Below are 24,550 nucleotides of genomic sequence, written 5' to 3' on the forward strand. Positions count from 1 at the left end.
CCAGTTAATATCAAGATTTAAAAGCTTTCCCTTCCCTTGCAGCACATTCAGAAGGCACTAGACTTACTCATTCGAACATGTTTTTTTTGGACCTACACCCACATATATGATGTTAGTTAACAAAAATGGAAGATACTGCCACTGGCTTATTCATTGCTTCCCACCACCACACACACATACACGCACACACTTCTCTGGAGCATCCCAGCTCCCCTGACAAATAGGCAAAAATGCCTAATTTGAGCACCTGAGTTGTGCTTGAATAAGGCACAGGTACCAAGAGCCTCCCTTGTCATCCAGCTCTCGTTCATTCCCACAGTCAATCTGCCTTGTAGAGTAAACAAAGGTTTCTTGGGAATAAAAGTATATGAGCACATAAGTAAACTTTAATTCTCTTCTTTCCCATTGTAGAGCATATGGATTTGCAAACAATAACATTTTTTTAAATGTAATATCTTTAAAGGTAATTTTCAGGATTGCAGAAATTCCATGATGCTGTGTCGTATTGACACAGAGTATGGGAATGCCTTAAACTCACAGCTCCACCAGATGCGGCGCTGCTGCTTGAGCTATGATGTATTGCATTTAGTCCTATCCTGAGTACATGCAAGCAAGAACTGAAACATGGGAATCTTTTGCTCTGAAGGTATGGCCTATGTATGACCTGTTCATGCACAATATTTACAAGGGAATAACGTCTCCATGAGGAAATAGCTGAGCTGTTTTGGTCAAAACAAACAAAGAAATCAGGTTAAGAGTTTGCAAACAAAATTTGAAGTGTTCAAATAGGATCTTTTAAGGACCATATAAAAATAAGAAGTGTGAACAATTATGTATTTTGGGGTGCAGGATGTTAAAAATTATATTTTAAGAGCAACATATATACTGTGCAATCCACTAGGGACTTTGCTATTTCCAATCTGTTTTATATGGAAGTTGCTAAAACACTGGTGGTGTTTTAACTACTTTTAAGCTTCTGCTGATGTCATCACCTAACTGCCTCGTACCATCTCTCAGTAGACTACTTCACACCAAAATGAAACAAAAGCTTGGACATTACATTTAGAAAATAATATTTGAAGAACAAAGTAAATTGCTGTAGCAGATGGAGGAAGTTCAGCACGCTCCCATCAGAGTCAGTTCTCAGTACAGCTAATCCAGGGCAAGACTGGTTTGAGAAAGGAAATCAAGAACTCTTTCATCCTAAAAGCTGCCCTGAAATCCGAGACTGAATTAACTCTGCTTCTGGGAACTAGGTGTATGATTGTTTTGTGGGTATCCATTCCCAATGATAGCAAACTAATAAAAAACAGCCCGATTCCAAAAGTAGCCATACAGCAAGTTGACTTGTCCCTAAACGTAACATAGTCTTTTATCCTAATTAAAAAATACTTAGAAACTGCTCCATTCCACATAGCAGGCATGGCATGGCATGACTGATGCTGGAAGCTCTGTGATCTTGCAACATACATAAATTTAACCATGCATTTTGTTAAAATGTGTCATACATGTTCCTATGTGCTATTTATTTTATCAAAACCTGTTTTCCTTTTTGTGTTTCGTATGGAATAGCTCCTCCTGAATTCTACACACGTTATCCGGGGCCATGACACAAGTCATAGTGCAGGTATGCAGAAGTGCCCCACATGCTGCCCTCCATAGTAGAGAAAAAGTCCTTCAGCACTACCTGTTACTCCCATTGCAATAGGTCTGGAAGATTTTCATTTGATTAAAGAAATACTGTAGGTTTGGCTAGAGTAACATTTCTTGTGAATTAAGAGAAGAGAAATGTAGCAGCCCCATGCTACATAGTAGTAGTTAATTTACAACTGTCCTAGCAATATTCTGCCTTTGAGAAAAACCTGTCTTTTTTTATTGATTCAAATGAATCCAGTGTAGGTCCCTACATCGCCCTGCTCTCCAAAAGGTCCCTGTATGAAAAATGTTATAAGGAAACTTTCAGTGACCTATTGCATTGTTTTAACGTTATTTTTCCCAGCAAAGGCTGTTTGTCTTGGCAGTCATTTGTAATTTTGAAGACCTTCCAAATGAAGATGAGGCTTTATCCTCTTTAAATTAGTCCAAAAGAATCAAAATTCAAATCTAGTACTAATCCTTACCAATAACTTTCTGAAGTTATTAAAGAACTTGCCACAGCTGATTAGTGGCAAGATTTACAGGACTCCCATGAAGAAGATTTTATGAATGCTTGTGTGACCAGATCACTCTGGCCACATATTTCTTTGTGCAGAGATGCAAATACATAAAACAGAGCAGTGTTCTCATTTACCTTGATTTTTTTCCAAATGAGAAATATCTTCAGTGTTATTATTGTTATTACTGTTGATGTTGTTATTAATATTATATTAATAACTAATCTTTTATTACATAACAATACTGGATGGACATTTATAAAAATATGAGTAGCATCTCGACTCACACAAGCTATAATAACATGGCAAGGAACAGAATGTATTACACAGAATAAAACAGAAGATCAGTCAAGATATTGAGGGCAATTATGTACCTGCTTCAGAGAGTGAGGTGTCCTGCAGTGAGCACACATGAGGATTATGTCAAAATCAAAACCAGATATGGTTGAATTGTTATTTTTGTAACAATTTGTTTTCCAACTATTTTTAAAGAAAACTAAAGTTAAAATTGAGTTACCTATTTCCTTGTGTATTGAATCCATGTGCCTGGTAGCGAATAAGGTGCTTCTGAAGACTGACGTGATTCTCTAGAGATACATTGGTTCGGTATTTTAATTGTCTAGAAGGATGCACTTGGAATGTTGTATTTTTTTCTCTCCCTTTGATATTTCAGCTTGGTATGTAACTTTCCTGTGTAGTTCGTTCACAATGACTATTTTCCATCCCAGCTTGAATAGTGGCACAGATTGCCACTGAGCTTTTTAGAAAAAGTCAAATAGTATCCATCAGAAACAGGAGTCCATGGCCTCCACTTGTGCACTTACATAAAACTGAGCAATAATGACATTCTCCAGCAAAGTGAGAAAAATGTTTATAAATGGGATTAAATTCCAAAAAATTTGAGCTTACTTAGTCTATAGATTTCTAATCGTAAGAAGGATTGGCCTGATATGTTCATTGATGAAATGAGTTAAGTTTCTCTTTTTGCTGTGTAGTTTCTTAGTGCTGAAAACATGAATACAGGTATAGCACTCTGCGGCACTAGGAGACAAATTATAAATATTTTATATTGCTTTACCAAAAAATAGCTTGCAGGCAGCAATTTCAGTAGAAATTTGCAATACGTACATAAATCGCTAAGAAAAAGCTTATTCTGAAAGAAATGATAATATATGGAGATACAGATGTATATTCTTTTCTCTTTTGCATGTCATTTAGTATGTAGGTCACGTAGAGCTGCAGTGCATGTGTCTACATGTAGGCGCTCACATGTGAGCTAGGTGTCTTAGTGCTCACTGTAATCAGTGGAGATCTAGTTAATGGGGTAAGAATTAGCTATTTAAATATAGGTGTCTAGTGCTGTTGGAGGTGGCCTAGGGTATCCAAAACATTCACACAGGACTCATAGCTACTACACAAGATTTACAGGAGACCTCTGCCCTTCTGGACTAGCATCTGAAGGCCAAGCTCGATACTCCATAGCAGGTAAGCCTATGTTAAGGCAATCGTACACCACCCTCATCTAAGAGATCAGTTTGTCTAACTAGATGTAGATATCTGCTTTAGGATGAGAGGAAGCCCTCCAGACTCCACTGAGTCTCCAAGACCCTCCAAACCCATTGACTAAACAAAGCACCTAGACACCTAGCTCATATAGAAACCTACATGCTAGACACCCAAACTTAGGTGTGTGGATCTGGAGCAGAAAGCCACTGGTAAGGTTTGAATCCCTGCTTTAAACATAGGCACCTAGTGCCAGGTAGGCATCTGGGCTATCCCTCCTGGCCTTCAGCTGCTGCTTCAGAAGAGCATAGGTGCTCTGTAGGTCCTGGGTCTTATCTGCCCAGCCCCTGTGGGTGCTTTCCGTAGCTGGAGGTATTTCAAATGGCACAAAACACACCGGTGTAAGCAACTGAGTTGAACCCATAAGATGTAATGACAAAAATGCTACTAAGTGAAAAAGCACATGTGCTGGTTATATGAAAGCTATGTTTTTCAAGCTCTGTGATTTCTTGCAGGGTTCTTTAGAGTGGGTATTTTAAATTGGCCAATATGGAACTCTAAATGGAAATGTAAAATCAAAACAACAAGACAGTCATTTCCATAGACATTTTCAGTTAATTCTGTGTTTCAGGGCATAGATGACTAAACTGCTGTTGTCTTTTCTGATGTTTTTCCATGCCTTACCCTAATTTTTATGTGTTTAATTTACATTCTAACTGTAAATAGTTAGTACTCTTTTTTTCTCTTAATTTGTTGTCATTTTATTCCTCCATTTGATGGCAAAAGGCACTTTAGTTATTCAGGTTTGGTAACACTGATCTAAATCGTGCAGCTACATTGAACGTATTTATATAATATAATAAAAAATGATTAGTTTTTGCATAGTAATTATTTTAAGTTCTACACCAGCATGAACCTTAGGTTCTATTTTTATATTTTTCGTTCCTTCTTTCTGTAAGTTATTTTGATTAAAGGTCAAATACTGAACTCAACCTAAGCCCAGGCAATTCCAACACAGCACAAATGAAATGTGGAAAGTTACTTTTCTTATCAGAAGAGTTGTATGTGCTATGCTTTGATAAGTGAACTTTCCTCTCATTTCCAGTCAAAGGTTTCAGATTTCCTTGAATTAAATAGATTTTGATTTCAGGTAATGATATTGTCTGATTATAGGATACTTTTTAGCTGGGAAACTTTCAGGAAGTTCCTTGCTGCTTCCAGAGATAAAATAGTGGAGTTTGTATACAAACTTAGGTTCACCAGTATTCACCACTCTTTAGATGTATTTTTTATTCTGCTTGGGTTTTGCCCTTTCTTTTCCCTGCTAAAGTAATAATATTTGCAGTAAAATAAACTAAGCTAAAAAAGGAAGTCATATCTCAAGTGAGGGTACATAAAATTCTGTGCAAATAAGGAAATTATTTGAAGTCCTGCATGATAAACTTGGCCTGTTATGTGCAGTCTTCATCTTCTGCTGAAGCACCCGCTGTTGAATAGTGCTAGAAGCTAGACAGTGGATCAGTGGTAAATGCTGCTGATGTAGCAAATGATCTTTTCCTCAGGCAAATTTTGCCAAAACGTACTATAGTCTTGCACTTCTGGCCCGAGAGCTATGGGTCTCTCTGTCCAGGTGGCCAACTTTGTCAAGACAATGAATTGATGTCCTTTATTCTCTGCCCCAGAGGAAGTGTGGAGGAGGGAAGATGCTCTTCCTTCCAAAGGATATTTGCCTTTGCCATAGTGATAGAAAAAGCTGATGAGTAAATCAACCAGAAAAACAAAACAGACAGGGCAGAAAACTTATGGCAAAGGAAAAAAACAACGAGAATATTGTATAAGTCAGGACTCTGGTTGGTGTTTCGTAAACAAACTTCTTCCTATTTTTGTATATTTTACTTGGATATCCTGTTTCTTTCTTTATCCTGTGTTTGACAGTGGGATTTTGAAAAGGACTGAAACCGTAGAAAGGCTTTCCCATATAATATGTTTGGAGAAGGTGGAGATTTTTCTGCTAAAATTGAGGAATGTTTAAAAAGGGATAATAGATCCTACTGAAACAATAAATGCCATTTTCCCCCAAGAACAGAATGAGAAGAGACACATCATGAAAAAGTGTGTTTGACTATATGCCTTAGAGATTTACTGTGCTATGTGTTCCCTTTGAAACCTCCTTGTATTTTGAAATCCGTTTTAACATGCATTTCTAAGTTGTCTTGCAGAGCCAGCTTTCACTATTACAAGATAAAGACGTTTATTGTCTTGCAATAACATCTGCAAACAGCCTCCTGAACAGCAGCCACGCTTCATGCTTGATCCAGGGCTGAGTAGCCAATCGTACTGGCAGGTACCCTATAAAGTAGTTTAAAATCTTGTTCCTGGTGGCTTCAGTTAAACAGATCCTTAGGAATAAAGTTGCTATTAATTTTTCAGTCTGTCCGGTTTCCAAAGGTAGTAAATCAATGGTTTCAACTGATAAGTCATAACACAGATATATGGGACAATGCAAAATCTGGTGGTATCTCTAAGAGATTCTCTCTTTGAGTTCATTGGGTTTTAGATTAGGCCTGAGTGAAGATTCAGGCAAGAAGGTGACACGCTTAGTTTGGGGAAAACTTATCTTCAGAGATGAAAGCCAACAGGCAGCTTTGTAACAGGACATAGCGCAAAAAGTCAGCCGATGGTGAAGCTGTGACACAGAAGCAAAATTGAAATGCTCAGAAGAGGTCATCTGATGTAGTTCAGTGGCATCCTAGATTCAGGAATGACTGAGATTGTTTTGCATCTACGTGGAAGAAAAAAGGATTTTGCAGGAGTAGTGCAGAGAGGAGTTGTGGAAAGCAGCTGAATTGATTTTACAGCAGGAGAACCTAACAGGTGAATCCTGAGTTCTAAATAAACAGGTGTTAATTACTGTTATTAATTTCTATTTTTATAAACTGTTTTAAGATAAGATTTTCAAAAGCTACAATTTTTTAGGAATATATGACAATACACTTGAATTTCTAAATCTTTCAGTCATTTTCTCAAATTTCTTTCCATTTCCTCATAGGATTTTCCTTATATTGAATTGTGCTCTTAAAAGCACATACTAAAGGCATAGAAACCATCTCTCTGAGTCTTTGTGTCATCAGTTGTATCTCTTATGCTTCCCCTGTTCTTAAGTTTTTCTCTTAGCGTTTGCTTTTGGCCGCTGTCAGAGATGGGATTCTGGCTAAATAAAATTCTGAGACTGATCCAGTGCAAGTGTTTGTATATTCGCATAAAAATCTAAGTCTGATGAAACAAAATATCAATGGTGTGTCAAACTGGATAATACCATCTTACAAATCTTGCGCTTATCCTTTCTCTCTCTTGCCCTCTCTCAGAAGTAGTCAGATCTTGAGTACAAGCTGTCCTCTGACCCCCTTTTCACAATTATTAAAAGATATAGAGGAATATCCAATTAACTAAAAAAAAAAAAAAAACCTCTTTCTCTTACATAGTAGATCTTTATTTCGAAAGTTTTGGGGTAAGGTTGTGTTTCTTCCAGTATAGTAATCACCATGAGAAGATCACAACAGATGGTTCTGAATATGAGGGATAAAAGAAAAGAGAAGCAGTAGCAGCTGAATTCATAGATAGAAAAGGTTCCTTTTCATCTAAGAAGATAAAAGTAGATGAAAGAGTGTAAACTCCAACCTAAAACACATTACATGACCTATGAAAAGAGTATTCTCCATAATGTATTCTGCTTTTTGAAATGAATATGGTAGCAGCATTTGTCCTTTGATTTAAACTACTTTCGAAGACAAAACACTTTTCCTAAACTGTATGAGATGCTGAAGAATTAAGATTATTTAATACCGTTTCAGCAACAGCCTGTTTCTGAGCATTCATTTCCTATTATCCATTTTTTCTCCTTTTTTGTTCTTTTATCCATTTACATTATTTATTGTTTTGTGAAGCAGCTCATTTGTAAATGAGCTTTCCTGAGCTGAAAGCTGGTATTTGTCAGAAAAGATGTTATTTTGTAGAGTAGGACGATCTCATGGTATTTATAAGAATTTGTTTTACTACTCTTTCAAATAGCTTCCCACTGTGTGGATCCTAGAAATTCCTAGAAATTTTGCTAAGAAGTTAGTGACAGTCTGGCATTCATGCTTACACCAAGTATTACATTTCTCAGAGAAGAGCAACTGTAGTTTATCTCTGTGTGAGGCATTATTCCCCATTGGCAAGAGTGGTCGATTTCTTTTCTCATTAAGTATAAGATTTTTAAAGCTGCCTAGAGGTTTTGGACACTTATTCCATGTTCATGTGGGAAGCTCAAACAAAGGCATTAAACACTTCTACTGAACGCTTGTATGTGTTGTAAACCCAGATGTGACAGTACAGGCTATGCTGTCTTTCATTCCAGGCTCTTGAAATGCCATGTACTTGACAGAGCTCTCTGAATAATCTAGACGTTTTTCTTTTGAGAGACAGTGGGCAATTCAAGCCAAGATAAAACTGAAAGTTCTCTATCACATGTCAAGTCAAGCTTCCATAGTTTCACCTTCAGTGACCTTAAATAGCAACTATGAAATTGTTACAACTGATATAACAACTATTAAGAGATTACCAAGAAATTTCAGATGACTTCTTGCTTGTTTTTATGGCCTATTTCTTCCAATTCAATCTTGCCAGGATTTCCAGTTATTCACAGTGGTTTGCTTTAAAGGTATGTGCCAGAACAGTGCTATTCCCAATCATATCCAATAGATAACTTGTGTCAGTCAAAGTGCTGAGCTTGGTTGTGTGAATTTTTGTCATCTAAGAAAGGATCAGAAGCATAAAGTGAACCTTAAATGACTGATTGTACAATGCAAATCCTGATGAAAATAGTCAGACACCTTAGTGCAAAAATCATTCATTAATACATTTAATTTAATAATGAAGAATAAGAAAATCAAATAGCAAGGTAAGTTTATAAGACAGTTGACAAAAGTGTTGCTAGCTTTGCAATGACTATTATGCACAGTTAATAATTCAATCATCTTTATAATAATCTGCAGCTCTAATCTAAATTAATGATATTTTTCAAAAGTCTTGTCCACACCTTCTGATGACTTAGAAAGCATTGTTGGCACTCATATTAAAATATTAATTATGATGATATAGTAGGTGCTAGTAAATAATTTAGATTAATTAAACAAGATGTGTTTCACATGTAACATAAAGGAGGACACATTTTCAGCTGGAGTATATGGTACAGAATGGTTACAGGAATAAACAGAAACATATCACAAGATTGAAAAACAAGTAGTTTATTTTAAAATACATAACTATTTCAGGGGGAAGCACTAGCTGAAGTAGTCTTATGAGTTCCAATTTCCAGCATAAAGGGAAACATTTTTTTTTGTCTGAGACCCTAAATTATTAATAGAATATATTTGCTATGTAAAAACAAGTGTTCTGAACCGAGAAGTTACAGCAGGAGCCCTATGCTGATTTTGCAGGTAGAATAAACATACTTTCATGCCACATAATAAAATACAGTCATAGGACAAGACACCTGAGCAGTGTGCAAACAAACAAAGTCATCAGCTGCATGTTGGTATCATAGTAGGTGAAAGAGCATAATTACATATAGTCTTAAACAACAAATCAGCTAAAGGCTGATAGTTTTATATCAAATACCTGACCTCAGTGATATAGAATTACTAGACTATTTCTTTTCAGTATGAGATAATTGTGTTGTATTAATTTAAGTAATCTAGGAAACTGAGTGCAATATAATATGGACAAAATCTTAATGAATTCACCCTTGAACACTGCCTTGGAATTCCTGTGCCCTGCAGATTCCAAGTCACTGTACTACTTGATAACCTGCATACAGAAAGATATTACAGAGGTAAGACTAATCTCAATTTCATGAGCCTACCAGAACTTAGCTGGATTTGGTCCTTCATCCACAAAGGGATTCAGCACTGTCTGTGTCATGTTTAGGTGTCTTATCTTTAAGAAACAGAGCTGCACAGAAGTGTTTCTTGTTAGGATATCCATGTGTCTCAGCTTCCAACTCAATGCCCTAGCACTGGTCTGCACTGCACTCTGTGACCCAGTGAATAGTGGTTTCATTCAGCAGGGAGAGGGAACCCTAACCAGAAAACCATATAGGTAGAGCATTTATCTGGAGCTCAGCTATTGGAAGAAAGGTACTGATAGCTCTTCCTTATTATGCTACAGAGCTAATTATAGCAAGAAATGAAGTTAAAAAACCGCAAAATTTATCCAACTAAAAGGGTCATTAAACTGTCTGTTCCTCATGAATTGGTATTTATATATAAATCTGGGAAATTTCAGAAAGGACCCTTGGCCAAGAAGCATGGGAATGGTGAAAGTCGGACATTTCTTGAGTTAATTCAGCACAAAGCTTTATCCTGCCTGCCAGCAATTTCAAACATGTGTTGCATTTCTCAAGTTGCCTTTCTTATCGCTACAGAGTAACATGGTCTATGATAGCAGGTGACACAACTATGAAAGTCATTCTGGCTCAATTGTCTGTCTCAACAAGGATTTAGGCTTTGATGCCTGGCCAAGTAATTCTCTTGAAAGGGGAAATAAATCCCAGCAACTCGCATCTTTTTTACCCTTGCTTGTCTAAAAAAACCTCAGCTGCCGGTGGTTCTTATCACTGAGCTATTAGTTACTCCTACATTAGCATATTCCTTCCGCGGAAGGGTTAACAAAGCAACTAGCTAAGATGATACTTACCTTGGGGGGCCCAGGAGGAAGAGAAAGAAATAATAAAAAAATAGTAGTCTGGGTAACAAAACAGTATTTTGTTGACTTAAGGTAGAGCACATTCAAAAGCAAAAAGTTCTTGGTTTAACAGACTGGTTTATCTGACTTAAAATGTTTCTCTATGTATTAATATATGTACATATACGCGTACACAAATGCATCTGGGAACTGGCAAATGCTTTCTCATGGGTATTTGACATTTTGACTTGACAGAAATAAAAATTAGTTGGTTCATTCTTATTTCTGTTTGGAGTGTCATTTCCTTTACAATTGGCAGTTGATTTGCGGAGAGAAAAAGTGACAATATTTAGATGAGAAAAGATTCCCATATGTGTCATTAAAAATAAAAAATTGAGCAATCCCCATAATCCTCTCTCATAAGGAAGATTTTAAAATGATGATTCTTGAGCCATGCACTGTTAAGTCATGTATTTCTCCTTGGATATCCACATAATATTTCTGCCTGTTGGTGAGCCAGTCTACTGTGGGACTATAAAGGTCCCACATTTATACGACTCAGTGCAGCAAAAATAACATCCATAAAGCAAAACATAGTTCTCCAGAAAAAGAATCATTATAAGAGAATGAAGAACATAGTCTGTGATACACAAGTTACAGGATAGTTAGCAGCTCTACAATTATCAGTAGCATATCAAAGAGTGTCAGCGTTCTGCATTTGTTTCTGTTGTTTGATATTTGCCTTGTGATCCAGCTGGCATGGTTTGTTGTGGGACTTGTTCTCATCATTCCCCTTTTTATTTCTGGGTCTCTAGAGATATGCATATACTTAAAACTGAAGAGCAGGAAGACAGTGAGAAATGAGGGACGTGATTAGTCTGTTTTCCAAGTCAAGAATCTGCAGGTTCCTTGGAAAGCAGCTGCTGGTGAGCAATTACACCATTTCATCAAAAAGTTCTCCTCCACCCTCTCCTTGATTGACTTCACCTCTGATGATGTGAAATACTGGCCTCCGTGAGGTACATAAGAAAATTTACTGGTATTGGGATTTCACATGGAACATTGTTGCCCTGTGGAGCAGGTAAATAAGTAATTTGTTCATATTCCTTTTTACATGTTTTCAGTTTACTTTATCTTGCCATATCCCAGGTCCTAGCCAGTGATCTGCGCTTTGACCCAAATCCCACGTTATTTTTCTACTCTCACCAATGGGTTTTGTCTAAAAAATTCCGGTAAGAAATGACTTTGGTATGTCTCAATTTATTTGGCTCAAAATGAATTCTTGTGAGGAGATCTGTGCCCTCATTTCAGAATTCTCACTGAGAAAAGGAGATTTCAAAAGGAGATTTTTATATATATATCACCATGAAGACAGTGGAAGCTTAGCTACTCAAACGGATAAAGTTTGACTTCCAGTGCAGTACTTCACACTCTAAGAAGTATGTGAGTTTAAAGGACAAGTGAGTTTCACTTTTGGATCCAGCAGCATTAAAATCATACTTTCTTTTTCAGAAATAAGACTTGGAATTTCCACAGCTTGTTTTTTGCCAGCAACAACAGACTAAGATAAAAAGTAGGGACTTTTTTCTCTAGTGGCTCCTATTTGTTTGATAGAGAAACTTTTTGTTCCTTCAGTTAAGTGAAATAGACAGTGCCTCAGAATAGAAGAAAATAAGAAGTAAACTGTTTTGTAGTCTATGCAAGTTACCATACTTCTGTATTGTTTTACCTGGCCTCTTTTGTGGTTTTTAGAGACTATGCAGTTAAACTAACCAAACAGGAAGTGTAATAGCTGATGCACTGGTGCCCGAGAAAGATAATAAAGAGATACATTCATTTTTGTGTAAAGTATTTCAGAAATTCCAGAAAAGGAAAAGTAGATAAAACTTCTTGAAGTTTTTTTTTCTTTTTTTCAACAGATGACAAGTTAGATGTGGAGTACAATTGTAAAGTGTGAAGTGGGTTACATGGTAGTGCGTTGGTGTTCTTTTTGTAATGAGGAACAAAGTTAAAATTTCTGAAACAGACACAATCCTTTAAATAGATTTATATGTAGATCTCATCCCTCCCATCCAGGGGTGAAAATTATAGGGATTCAGTGATGCTCTCCTCCTCCTCTTAGTGGCTATACAGAGGTTGTACTATTGTCAGGTGAGGAGAAAGAAGGTGGTGGGAGTTAGGGAAAGCAAAGGTTCAGGGAAGCACTGGGAACCAAGAAAAGCCAGTAGGCATTGAGGAAGGAAAGACAGTATATAACTCATATAGCGAGTTACTGAGGTTGCCCAGAAGAACGGAAAAGCTGAGGCTGGCATGTGAAATATCTGCAGCGTAGGCCTTATAGGCAGCAATATTCATAAGTTTTGGGACTTTTCAGTATTTTTTCAGTTACTTGGTCAAGATGTGACTACGTTGAAGTTTTTGCCTAGGATGTAGTGCCTGTTCTTTCTTTATTGACGCAAATATGTTTTCCCTGCAAAAATAGTTCTCATTTGAGCTACAGGATGCTTCTCTTGCTCATGTTTTTTAGGCAAGATCATACTGTAGATATATCAGACACTTCTGTAGGGTGAAAGCTCTTCATTCCAGCTGCTTTCAGTGCGCATCCCAAGAAAGAGATCTTTCATGAGATGGGTGAGGGCTGCAGTTAGGATGGGAGACTTAAGTTTGAACTTGCTGAAATAGCTCTGTGGTCTGAGGTCAAAGAATTGTTGAGTGAAACCTAGCTGTATCTTATTTCTCATCTGAATGCCATTCCTTCCACTGAAAGGTTCTGCCGTCTCAAGCTGATGGGACACAAAGATGCTCGGTAATATGTATGGTTAAGTATGTTTCTGGGTTGGGGTCCTATATAGGAGTAATTATTCCAGCACTGTATTTTTTAGCAGAAATCCCAAGTGGAGGCTCTAGATACAGGTATTGGTGTGAAGTGCTGTTAAGTGTTTTATTGGTGGCACAGAAAGCAGTAGGTCAAATTAGGCCAATTTACTTCTAACATTTTTTAAAGTTCCTCTGCCGAAAGAAGAGAAGGATTAGCCCTCCTCTCAGTAGGTCCTGTCCCCTAAATTGTGAAAAATGTTGTGGAGGTTTTAAGGGACCAAACTCTGCATGAAGTTTAGCCTTTCTGCTTTCCCCTCATAGCCTCCACGAGACAATGCAGCACACTGACATTTCTAACCCTCTTACTGCATATTTAGATAGCTAATACATTGCATAATGCACATTTTCTTCAAATCATAAGGGTATCAAGAACTTGTGATCTCTTTTGTCTAGAGGAAATCTTGAATTTCATCATATAGCTATTTAGCAGGGCTGTAGAGTATGAATTAAAGGCAACGCTTAGCACAGTTCTGAAATAGTTTTCTTTTCTTCTTACATTCCGGAAAAGTCTAAAGTAAGTTTTGTTTTCCTGAAAGAAATCTGTTTTCTGATGCCACGCCAAAAAATGACGTGTTCAGTATTTGTGAACATCTCCTGAGACTTGCAATTGTTTTAGCTCGGTTTGTCCACCAAAGTCTTAAAGAAGTATCCTTTGATTCTTAAATGTATTGGAAAACATGTATTTACATCCCCAGCACCTAATTCTTTTAGTTTAAGGGTTACTGTTTGAGTTAAACTTGTCTGATCACTCAGCATAATAATCCCTCTGGTTAGGATCCAACTCCAGCAAAGTTAATGGCAGCTGTCCAGTTTAATTTACTAGGATCTAGGTTCTATTCCATGTTTCTAATGAAAGATTTAATTATAGGATTTCCAGCATGCGGATATTGCCTTCCATGTTTCCTTTCTTATATCTAGAAACTGACTTCCCAGAAATAGAGAAATTATGCCTTTCTCCCCCAGCTTGAAATATGAGTATTTAAGCAGTCAAAACAGAGGAGTTTCATCTGTTGTTTGATTCTCTTTGTGATTAAAAAAGTATTTATTCACAACTTAACTAAGAGAGTGCGCTTTACTTCAGAAAAACACTTTTCTGTGGAGTCAGATGACCTTCTGTAAATGCTGTTTACTTCTGTAGATTTTGGTTTTCTGGATTTAATTGAAAAGAAAGAGAAGATGAAGACTGCAAGCCAGCAGGAGTCTTACATCCTTTGGTAGTACTCTCACCTGAATATGATATATTGGAGCCAGCATTAGTGTCTTAACCATAAAATCTATTTGGCTCAAAAAGTATTAGGTTGATGTAGTGCCAGCTTTTCAGCAGTGAAATTTGTTCAGCATTCATAGATCTGTTTTTATTTTTAGCATTTATTTTTCCAAGTTATTACTCAGTTAACAGGTAGTTGGATCTGTGCTCTTTATAAAATGCACAAGACAATGACAAGCATGATTTACAGACCAGTTAAATTATTACATTCCAAATGGTCTGGTAGAGACATTTTTAAAACGTCTTTTGTTTTGAATTTCTTGCTGCTTTTATTTAGCAATTCATATTTGACCAGTTGCAATTAGCAATTGAGCAACTAAGCAATTGAGATTTGTAAACCTTTATCTATTTCTTGCTCTCATAGCGTTTCCCAATTTAAAATTAAACACTGGTAATATATTGCTTTTTTCCTAACATTGTCTCTTTATCAGCAAGTACCTAGTAGTACCAGTAGTAGTTATCTTTGTTCCAAACTGCATTTGTGTATCCACTGGAAACCAAACACTGAAAATAATCCTAGAGTTGTATTTTCATCTCTCTACTTTAATTATATTTAAATAGGACAATGTGAGATCTCAGAGATGTATCAGTAATGTAATACATGCCAATAGCATTTCACAAGGGGGACATTTGAGGGCCATTTTTGAAGTAGGAATCAGGAAAGTCTATTCATTCCATTCATCTGAACGTGACTAGCCTGGTTCAAGCTAACGAAGTCCGATCTCCACACTTCTCATCTGACTTACATTTCTTGATTTTTAGGGTTCAAAAACACTTAAGAATGTGAATAACATCACCTCTTAGAGTGGTGGCGCAGTTTTCGAAGAGGATTTTTTGCTCACAGAAGTGAATATTGTTAGGACTTTTCTCAGAAGACGCAGTCCTACAAAGATATTTGCACTGAAGGTAAACTTGAATAACTTTTCCATCTGAGACATAGTCCTACTGAATTACTTGGAATTACCCACATTTATTCATTTTATCAGACGTTCGCAGAACCAGATCTTGACTTGCCCTTTGCAAGTACAATAGACACCATTTATTGTTTTCCTGGGCTTCAAATTCTGTTTAAAAAAAAAAAAAAAAGGCAGCAGAGGGCGCTGAAACCACCTACACAACCATATATGGATGCCTTCCTCTCTGCGCTGGAGTTCCCTGTCCAGGGATTTCCCACTCAGCCTGGACAGAACCTTTATAAAAGCACGCTGGAGCTATTGGAATAAACAGTTGCAGAGCAGCAGGCTCTCACTGAACTTCTTCACAGGAAACAGAAAACAAGGCTTTTGAATTTACTGTCTTTACCTAATAACAGCAGTTCCAATCTCAAAACAGATGGGAAGAACAAGCCAAGCTGTGATAATAATTTTGTATGTGTTCATGACTGGTAAGTTGGGGGGCTTATTTCCTTCATTTTGCTTAAATTTCGGTTAATGTCAACTGACCTGCAATTTGCCATCTGATCTTTATTTCATTTTATTCCAATTGCTTTTACATTTCAGTGAATGCAATTCTCAATTAAGTAGTTCTGTCAAAATCTTAAGAAACTTTTTTCAACATTTACTTTGAGCTTTTTTATGCTCTGCAATAACATGGTCCTTTTCTCATTCAGTTTACTAAAAGATAGTCTAGGAGAGAACTGCAGTACATCACTGCATGTTTGATTTTACTGTCATGCCTGAGAGTATCAGCCAAGTTTTGTACTAAATGACCTGTTGGAAGTGATTCTGTAATTGCCTTTTTTATCTTTACTACCCCTCCTCTCAAATCTTACAAAGTTTTAGAAAGAAATCAAGCTGGCAATAAGCTGTATTATGCTAATACACTTATTTTCACTGCCACAATTGGTTTTATGCCAATTTGCACATCAGAAATGTCAGGATCATTAGAGTCTGAATTATCTTTACTCCATAAACATTGCTTTTTTTTTTTTTTTTTGACAAGTAAACCACTATATGAGCTTTATTAGTTTAACTATTTTAAACTTGAAAAGTGATGAGCTCATGTGTCACAACAGCCCACGAGAAGAAGAGGGAAAATAAATGTTGAGAATGCTGCTGAGTTTATGTATATTCTCCCTATTGTAGTTAAAGCTTTTGAAATGGAGATTACACCTGCTAACAGAATTGTAGCACAGATTGGAGAAACACTTACGCTCACGTGCAATACTACTGGCTGTGCATCACCAAGTTTTTCCTGGAGAATCCAAACGGACAACCCCCTTGGAGGAACAGTGAGCAACCATGGGACGTACTCTACCTTGACTATGAGTCCAGTTAGCACTGAGAATTCTCATAATTATCTGTGTACTAGCTTCTGCGGGCTTGTGAAAAAAGAGAAGAGTGTCAAAATTGAACTTTACTGTAAGTGAAAATGTAAAATTTTCTTTACATTAAGTAGTACTCATTCATAAGAATTCAATGAATTGTTCTTAGGTGGTGCAGTTGATGGTTAACTGATTACCCTAGGATAATGAGTCTGCTATAGCTCAGCATATATTTCCTTGTAAGATTCATGTTTCTGTTCAGACCTCTCTTAGCCTCTTTCTGCTAGCTTGTCTACACTGAAGGTGCACACACTGCTCTTATTTTCTCTTATTCTTGGTAAACTCTAAGCTTCAAATCTGGATCTTGCGCTTGTGTTTTCTCTAGGGCCTGTCTATGGTAGACTAAATAAATTAGTTTTGTTCTTTCAGCTTTCCCCAGTGATCCTGTCATTGAGATCAGCATAGTTGCTGGGGAACAAGCTACTATCATCTGTAAAATTCACGATGTATATCCTTCTGATCGCCTCGAAGTACTCCTAAAGAAAGAGGAACATATTCTTCTTGAGAAAAATTTTTTTGAAGATGACAGCACAAATACAGAGACCAAAACTGTGACATATTCGTTTAACCTCACCACTGAAGATATTGGGAAAGAGATTACTTGTGTGGCCAAGTTACCAATTGCTAATATGGACTTTGAACCTAAAGAAAGAGTAACTTCTCAGAAACTGAATGCAAACTGTAAGTGTTTTTCTATTAGGGTTTTCAAATCAAACATTGTTTTCCATTAAGGTTCATGGAATGGGTTTACAAAGTATGTGCTGTAAATCATTTATAATCCACACTTCTTATCTGCATTATCTGTTTAGATAATCTACTATCTACTATCCGTATGATAGCATTGTTAGCAACTGTATTGCAAAAAGATCAAAGCTAGGACATGGCTCCTTTTTATTAAATGTCATCTCTGAGACATTAAATGTCTCTTGTAACTTCTTTGTGCAACAGGTGACTGATGGCTTCAGGTTTAGAGGTGAGGGCATAGAGGTTGAGTGGGACTGTATTCAATAACTCTCAGCGAGAAACTTGTGCGTGCTGCCTTACACACCCTCTGTTGTTCATGACAGAAAGCAGGCAATCCTGCGGTAACTTCTCTCTCACTTTCTTTCCTTGGGCACTGGTAAAGACCAGAGCAAAAATAACAGCACACAGATAGACTGTCATTTTTAAACTTACCTTTGCAATTCCTAGTTTATAGCCCCAGTCAATAGGGTGACAACAAATTTAAGAGTTAAAAATTGTACACATTTTGTCCAGTTTAGCTTTTAAAGCTGCAAGTGTGAATACCTTATCAAGTTTGGAAAAATTGTTCGACTGTATTACTGGTGCACCCACATTGTTCATGTGTTCTCAGTATTGTGTGAAGTGTCTCTCTAGAGAAGCTAGCCTTAGAGATGTGCATATCATTCTTCAGCAACATACTGATCGTATTCTCCTTTTGTTCTCTTCAAGTTGGTCCAAAAAATACTATCATTACCGCATCTCCAGACAACTCAGCAATGGAAGGAGACTCTCTAGAACTCACTTGCATGACTGAGAGTAATCCACCACCACAAATAGTTTGGAGAAAACAGGTGACTGACAAAAGCATTCAGTATCTGGTGGAAAACAATGTCCTTTCTATTCCTCATGCCCATTTCACTGATTCAGGACGGTACATCTGTGAAGTAATTAATCTGGTGACTAATAAAACAGAGGCAGCAACTGTGGACATTGTTATACAAGGTACAAGTCTATATGAATTTTACTTGTATTGTTGAGTACCCATTCTATGGTTGTCTGTTGGGTTGCAGGACTCTGGAACACAGAAAATTAGGAAATTATGTGGCCTTCCTTACTGTGTATTCAGGAGTCAGATTTCGATTTACTTTTACTCTTTGTGGGCTATCTTTTACATTTCAGTGCTTAATTTTCAGCTAATTGTTTTTCTACTGGTGTACATGCAGACTTGAAAATATTTCTTGCTGTGCAATACTCAGAGTCATAAAGGAATCTGAGAAAGGGGTGTTATGGGGGACACTGTTATTTCCTTAAAATAGTAATATACATAGCAATTTCACAGGAACATCTTAATCTCCTACTTAGCACATGTAATCAATAGTAATACATTTAGTAGTCAATTTAGTCATTTAGTAGTAAAACTATATCGGACTTTAATTTATTGTCATTATTATTATTATTACTATTTCAGTGGGGGCAAAAGTCTCAGTTGGAATCTGGGACCAAAACCAAAATGAAGAGATCTTTGGGCAAACAATTCCTGCTTGCTTAAAACCCTCTTCATCTTTAGTATTTCTTTTGCTTTAGTATAACATTAGCATTTCCTCTTGTCATGCAGGCGCTCCAGATATTGCAGAGTTCTCCATTAAGCCTTCTGCAACAGTTCGGGAAGGAGAAAATATTTCCATACAATGCTCTGCTGAAAGTAACCCTCCTCCTAAGATTGTTTTAAGGAGAAAATCTGACAGTGCAGACGTCGGGCTTTACAGTGAGGGCGGAATTCTGCTTCTTCCATCTGTGACGTTCCTAAGTGGAGGAGACTACGAATGCATAGCAGAAAATAAATTTGGGAAAAGTAGAAGTGCAATAGCTCTTAATGTGGAATGTAAGTGTCCATAATGTAATCCTTGTCATTTAAAAATAATTAGTTATGTCAGTTCTCCACTTACTTCAGCGATAGGTATAACCATCAAGCTAAACAAAAACCTGTGAGTATAAAACCAGAGTCATAGTTCTGCCTGTTCCCTAACCATTCCAATCCTCTTTTGAGCGCATTTTTCCCTTTGTAGAAAAAAATCAGCCTAATGCTCTATACTTACCCAAAGAAAGGAGCAGTGCTGATGAGCAAAACAGAGACGTGAAATCTTTAATGTAAAGGTTAGATGTGGCGTTCTGGCAGTCTTAAATCAAGATCTGAATGAGCGAGACAGACCTATCCTCTTAACGTTCTTGGTTTATAGGTAGGATGTTTAGCCAATGGAGAATTTGCACTGAAGCTCTGAAACTGTGTCCTTTGCTTATTCTAAGGATAAAAGAGAAATTAACTTTGGGATGCTGACAACCTGGCATTCAGCAGGAAATGTTGATCCTTTTCTAAAAATTTTATTGATAATTAACTGCAGGATTCTTCCTTTTAGATGGACCAAAGAATACAATCATCTCTGTAATCCCTGCTGCTACTGTTAAAGAAGGAGAAACTGTGACAATGAAATGTACTAGTTCTGGTAATCCAACTCCAGTGATCTCTTGGAAGAAAAAGAAGGCCACTGGGGAGTCTGAGAAAATTTTTACAGATGCAACTTTAACTATAAAGAATATCAAAAGTCAAGATTTGGGGCTTTATGAATGTGAAGCATATAACCAATTTGGCAAAGAGGAAAAAGCTGTGAAATTGCTTGTTCAAGGTTAGTAGAACAAGATGGAACGTATTTTTTTTTTAATATATTTTAGGTCCAAATCTCATTCTATGAAGGCCAATGAGAATTCTGCTTTTGATGTCAATGGAGTCAAAAGCTGGCCCTATTCCATTAAATCATTTAGGTAGCTCTAAATAATGAGGGGTGAAATCTGCCTTAGTGCAGATAGCTCATGCAAGGTTCTCCATGTCAGTTTAGCTTCCATCACTCCTTTGCATTGGGGAAATGTACACACGAGGCAATGAAGCTGTGAAGGGAAGCATCTGTATTTTCCACCAACTAAGTCTCAGTGTAGGATCCAGATACTCGCGTAGAAAAGATTCAGAGAGAAAGTACATGCTGAAAATTCCCTGTGGAGGGACTGTTTTGCAGCCCCTTGGCTCTCCTTTAGGTTTCAGAAATGTGTCCTGTTCTCAGAAGCACCATTTAAGCTTATGTCAAATATTGACTCTGCAAGCTATGTGCAAGGATAGCAGGGTTTCATTTTTCAGAGAATGTTTTTTTCAGTTGTTACTCGGATTGCCTTTAGAAGACAAGATCTGCTCTAGTTTTCATCCAGTACTCAGAGCAAGCTAAACAAATGTTTCTGAAGTTGAAAAAGATTGAGTTACAATATATAGTCACAACAGCACATACACACATGTGCGTTTTAGTAAATTTAATAATCCTAAAAGAGGTCTGATTGACAACACTCCTATACAGCTATGCAGTATCTTTATCTATAACTAATTAAGTAAACAATGATTAGCATATTATTATTATTAGACTATTAATTTATTTTTAAAACGTAGCTTCACTAATAAGTGAATTTCCCTTCTTTAGCCAGTCTGCTTGTGTTTATTGCATGGCAATAATGTGTTGTTTAGAGGTCCCTCTTGCCACTAATCAGTCTCTCTTCCTTATTCTTTTCTTGTAGCTCCGCCAAAAAATACAACGCTTTTAGTTTTCCCTTCAAATGTAGTGAAACAAGGAGAAAGTGTTGCCATCTCCTGCACATCTACAGGTGTTCCAGCTGTTCAGATTACTTTGAGAAAGAAAGTAGGTGATGTGATCACAACCCTTGAAACAGAAGGTGGCAAATACACCATAGACAGGGTTCAGCTAAAGGATACAGGAACATATGAATGTGTGTCCGTTAATGAACTGGGAGAGGAGTCTCAGTACATAGTACTTGATGTCAAAGGTCAGTTAAAACAACTACTGTATAAAGTTAATATGATGATTTATTTTTTAGAAGGATGAAATTACATCTTCACTTCTATTTCCTTCAAATTGCACTGTTTGGGCTCTTTTTTTGTTGTCCATTAAGAATGAAATGTCTTTTAAAAAAATTGTCTTGAGATGAATTGCGCAGGTTCTTGTCGTAAGTAAGTGATAGGATCTTAGTGGTAATGAAAACTGCTGACCAAAATGACAGATGCACAGAACAATTGCTTCTTCAAAATTTTGATAGTTCCACTTCCCGCAGACTGTGAAAACAGTGGAACCTGATGATAAAAATGCTATTTTAGGACTCCTTCCTTTGTCTTTTCTATTTCTCATCTGTTGAAAGAGGACGTCAACCTTTGGGGTGTAATATATGTAAAATATATAATGTAAAATATATGCAAAATAGTCCATCAGGTGATAAAATCTTCTGTCAATTGCTGTTGAGTGCACTATGTTAAATATAGGAGAGCTTATCAGCTAGTGACCAAGTAGCATCTAATGCTACGTGCTCAAAAATTATGGTGAATCCATTAACTGAATTAATACTTTGTGTCTACAAGCTGCTGATATCTTGAGATTTTTTTTTGCTTTTGTTTATTGCTAAATCTTACCCTATGTTTCTTTTCTTATCAGTTCCTCCCCAAAATATCACTGTGTTAGTACATCCATCAGAAAATGTTAAAGAAGGAGAAAATGTCACTATTACATGTAGCACATACAGTAACCCACCATCACAGATGGTCCTGAAAAAAGTCCATCCAGAGAAAGAAATTATTCTCTCATCAGTGAATGGAACGTTTATACTCTACAATGTCACCAAAAATGACACAGGCAGATATTTGCTTGATGTTTTCAATGAAGTTGGAAACAATGTTAAAGTGATTGAGATAGCCGTTGTAGGTAGGTAGATCTGTTACCTTAAACTTATTTTGTTCTTTTCTTCTAATGAATTTTGTGTCAAGGTGAGCACATCTAGTTCATTGCTGATTCTTGCACAGAAATAGTGTGGTTAACTTTAAAAAACACAAAAAACAAGCCAAATAATAAAACAGCTGGTGAGAATCATCTATATATAACCTCCTTTCAAAATGAATATTATCTTTCTTACCTGACACGGTGCAACAGCTCTAAGAAGGGGGTTAGAAAAAGGAGGATGCTGGCTACACTTCTGTGCACCTGCATGAACAGTGAGACTAATCGATTGGACAGAGCAAGCTCCGTTTCACCAAAAATTATAAAGAGTGGGCTCTTTAGACATGGTCTTCTCCTGAAGTGCTATGCTCCCAGGAAGCAGAAATGTCCCAAGTATTCCTTGGGGAAAATGCAGGATATTTTTCTTGTATTCTACATGAACTCCGTGGTATTCTTCATTGTAGATGATACCAGATGGGTTTGAACTTGCATAATAAATTCAGGACCAAGATTCTGGCTAAGAATTAAAGTGGGTAGTATGGAGTTGCTAAAGAAGTAACCATACGGAAAAGGGTTTGAAATGTGTTTTATACATGAAAACAGAAAAAGTGGTCCAAATAAAGGTGATTAATAGCATGGCTTTTACAGTAATGTACACTTTTTACACAAGTTTAAATCACTTTTTACACAAGTTTATTTTCTCCTTTTGTCTCAATTTTGCAGGAAGAGTGGAAAAAACAGATCAACTGATGCCTGTGATTATTGCATTCTCTTGTGTAACAGCAATAGCAATACCTGTAGTTGCGCTTTTGATCTACGTGTCAAGACAAGCAAAGATAAATGGATCCTACAGTCTTGTAAAAGCACTGAGGCTAAACGTGTGATCACGTGAATATTTAACAGTCTAAGTAGTTCATAATAGCAATATTATTTATTGTTGTGTTGGCTCTGCTCCTCTTCCATACTATGCTGTGACAAACAAGTGACTTAAAATGCTATCATGTGATAGCAAATGGAAAATGTTTTGTGTTTGGATGAGTATTTTAGTATTTAAATGAAAGCAAAAACTAACATCCTGTCTTAGAAACAGCAAAACCACTTCTATGTTGAAGCATGCTCAACAATGAGTTCCTGGGAGAACTAGGTTTGTATATAGTGTATAATCTGTATTATAAAGATGTTAAACTGAATATCAGTTTGTAAAAATGCAGAGTCTTACTGCAAATGTACATAGAAATATTGTTAATTCAGAGATAAAAATCAGCATTCTTTGAGCTAATTAGATGATGATATTTTATTTTGTATTCTACGGAGTGAATGTTTTTAATATAAATTGTCTGCTTGTGGAAATGTTTGAAAAATGTTCTCTTTTCACTTACATTGCCATAAACCTGCTTCCAATGAAGTTGCACAATCACTGGGCCGTACCTATCTAATTAATTTAAACCCAATTAAGACTTATTTTTGAAACATTGTATTTTAGTTAATATGTTGTTATAAATACTATTCAGAAAGTGGCTGGGAGTAAAGTCTAGTTAGTTTTAGAAAAGCTAATATATTTTTGTAGGGTTTAATCATTCTCAAGTCAACGGTAGAATTCTGCTATTTCATGATGAGCAAAATCAGACCCTTTATTTAGAATCTAAGCTGCCGATTAGTATGCTTTGCAGATTTCCACTGCAAAATAAAACTGCCAGTGGGTTTCTGTTACTAAAGCCCCCTGCTTACCAAATCAAATGCTAATGCAGGTTTCTTTGGAGAGCAAGAGGGTCCACACTCAGAAATTAGATGATGTAAATTTATTGGTTGCGAATATAATTATCGATGAACTTGGTCTGATATATGTAAGCTTAAACAGGTCTTGGGCAAAGACTGCCTTGTTGAGGGGAAAGCTTGGCTAATTCTTGTGTACATTCCTATAGAAGGCACGAGTGAAAACTGTTCTCCTTAATAACAGTAGATTCAAGCATTGGGGGAAGCCCTAACTTTAAAGGCACAGGCAAAGCATGCAGTTGCCTAAGGCCATAGGCAAATGAGGGAAGCAAAATCTAGGCAACCGCAGCAACAGTAGCTGAATTGTTTCCTGAAACAGTGTCCTCCCAAGCTGCCCAGAACGTGGAAAACCAAAGCACTTGCCTGACAACTTGCTGCCTAATAGACAACCAGG

At 36.8% G+C, this 24,550-nt stretch overlaps 1 protein-coding gene across 3 annotated transcripts in view; it reads left to right on the forward strand.

The window, feature by feature from the left end:
* VCAM1 (vascular cell adhesion molecule 1) overlaps positions 1–23,800 on the forward strand; it is a 42,410-nt gene extending 18,610 nt beyond the window's left edge. Inside the window, exons 3-14 of one of the 3 annotated variants that reach the window (XM_068952267.1) lie at positions 5,865–6,000; positions 11,195–11,460; positions 15,286–15,429; positions 15,510–15,907; positions 16,608–16,883; positions 17,216–17,527; positions 18,299–18,571; positions 19,185–19,451; positions 19,984–20,250; positions 21,179–21,445; positions 22,105–22,371; positions 23,107–23,800. In XM_068952267.1, coding sequence (XP_068808368.1) covers positions 15,856–15,907; positions 16,608–16,883; positions 17,216–17,527; positions 18,299–18,571; positions 19,185–19,451; positions 19,984–20,250; positions 21,179–21,445; positions 22,105–22,371; positions 23,107–23,267 — 2,142 coding nt within the window. In that variant the 5' untranslated portion in view covers positions 5,865–6,000; positions 11,195–11,460; positions 15,286–15,429; positions 15,510–15,855 and the 3' untranslated portion in view covers positions 23,268–23,800. Of the gene's footprint in view, positions 1–1,716; positions 6,001–11,194; positions 11,461–15,285; positions 15,908–16,607; positions 16,884–17,215; positions 17,528–18,298; positions 18,572–19,184; positions 19,452–19,983; positions 20,251–21,178; positions 21,446–22,104; positions 22,372–23,106 lie in introns of those variants that run through there. The other 2 variants (XM_068952268.1, XM_068952269.1) reach the window with 2 other exon arrangements.
* Positions 23,801–24,550: the final 750 nt, after the last annotated feature.

This window comes from Struthio camelus, chromosome 8 (assembly GCF_040807025.1).
Source record: "Struthio camelus isolate bStrCam1 chromosome 8, bStrCam1.hap1, whole genome shotgun sequence".
Lineage (NCBI taxonomy): Eukaryota > Metazoa > Chordata > Aves > Struthioniformes > Struthionidae > Struthio > Struthio camelus.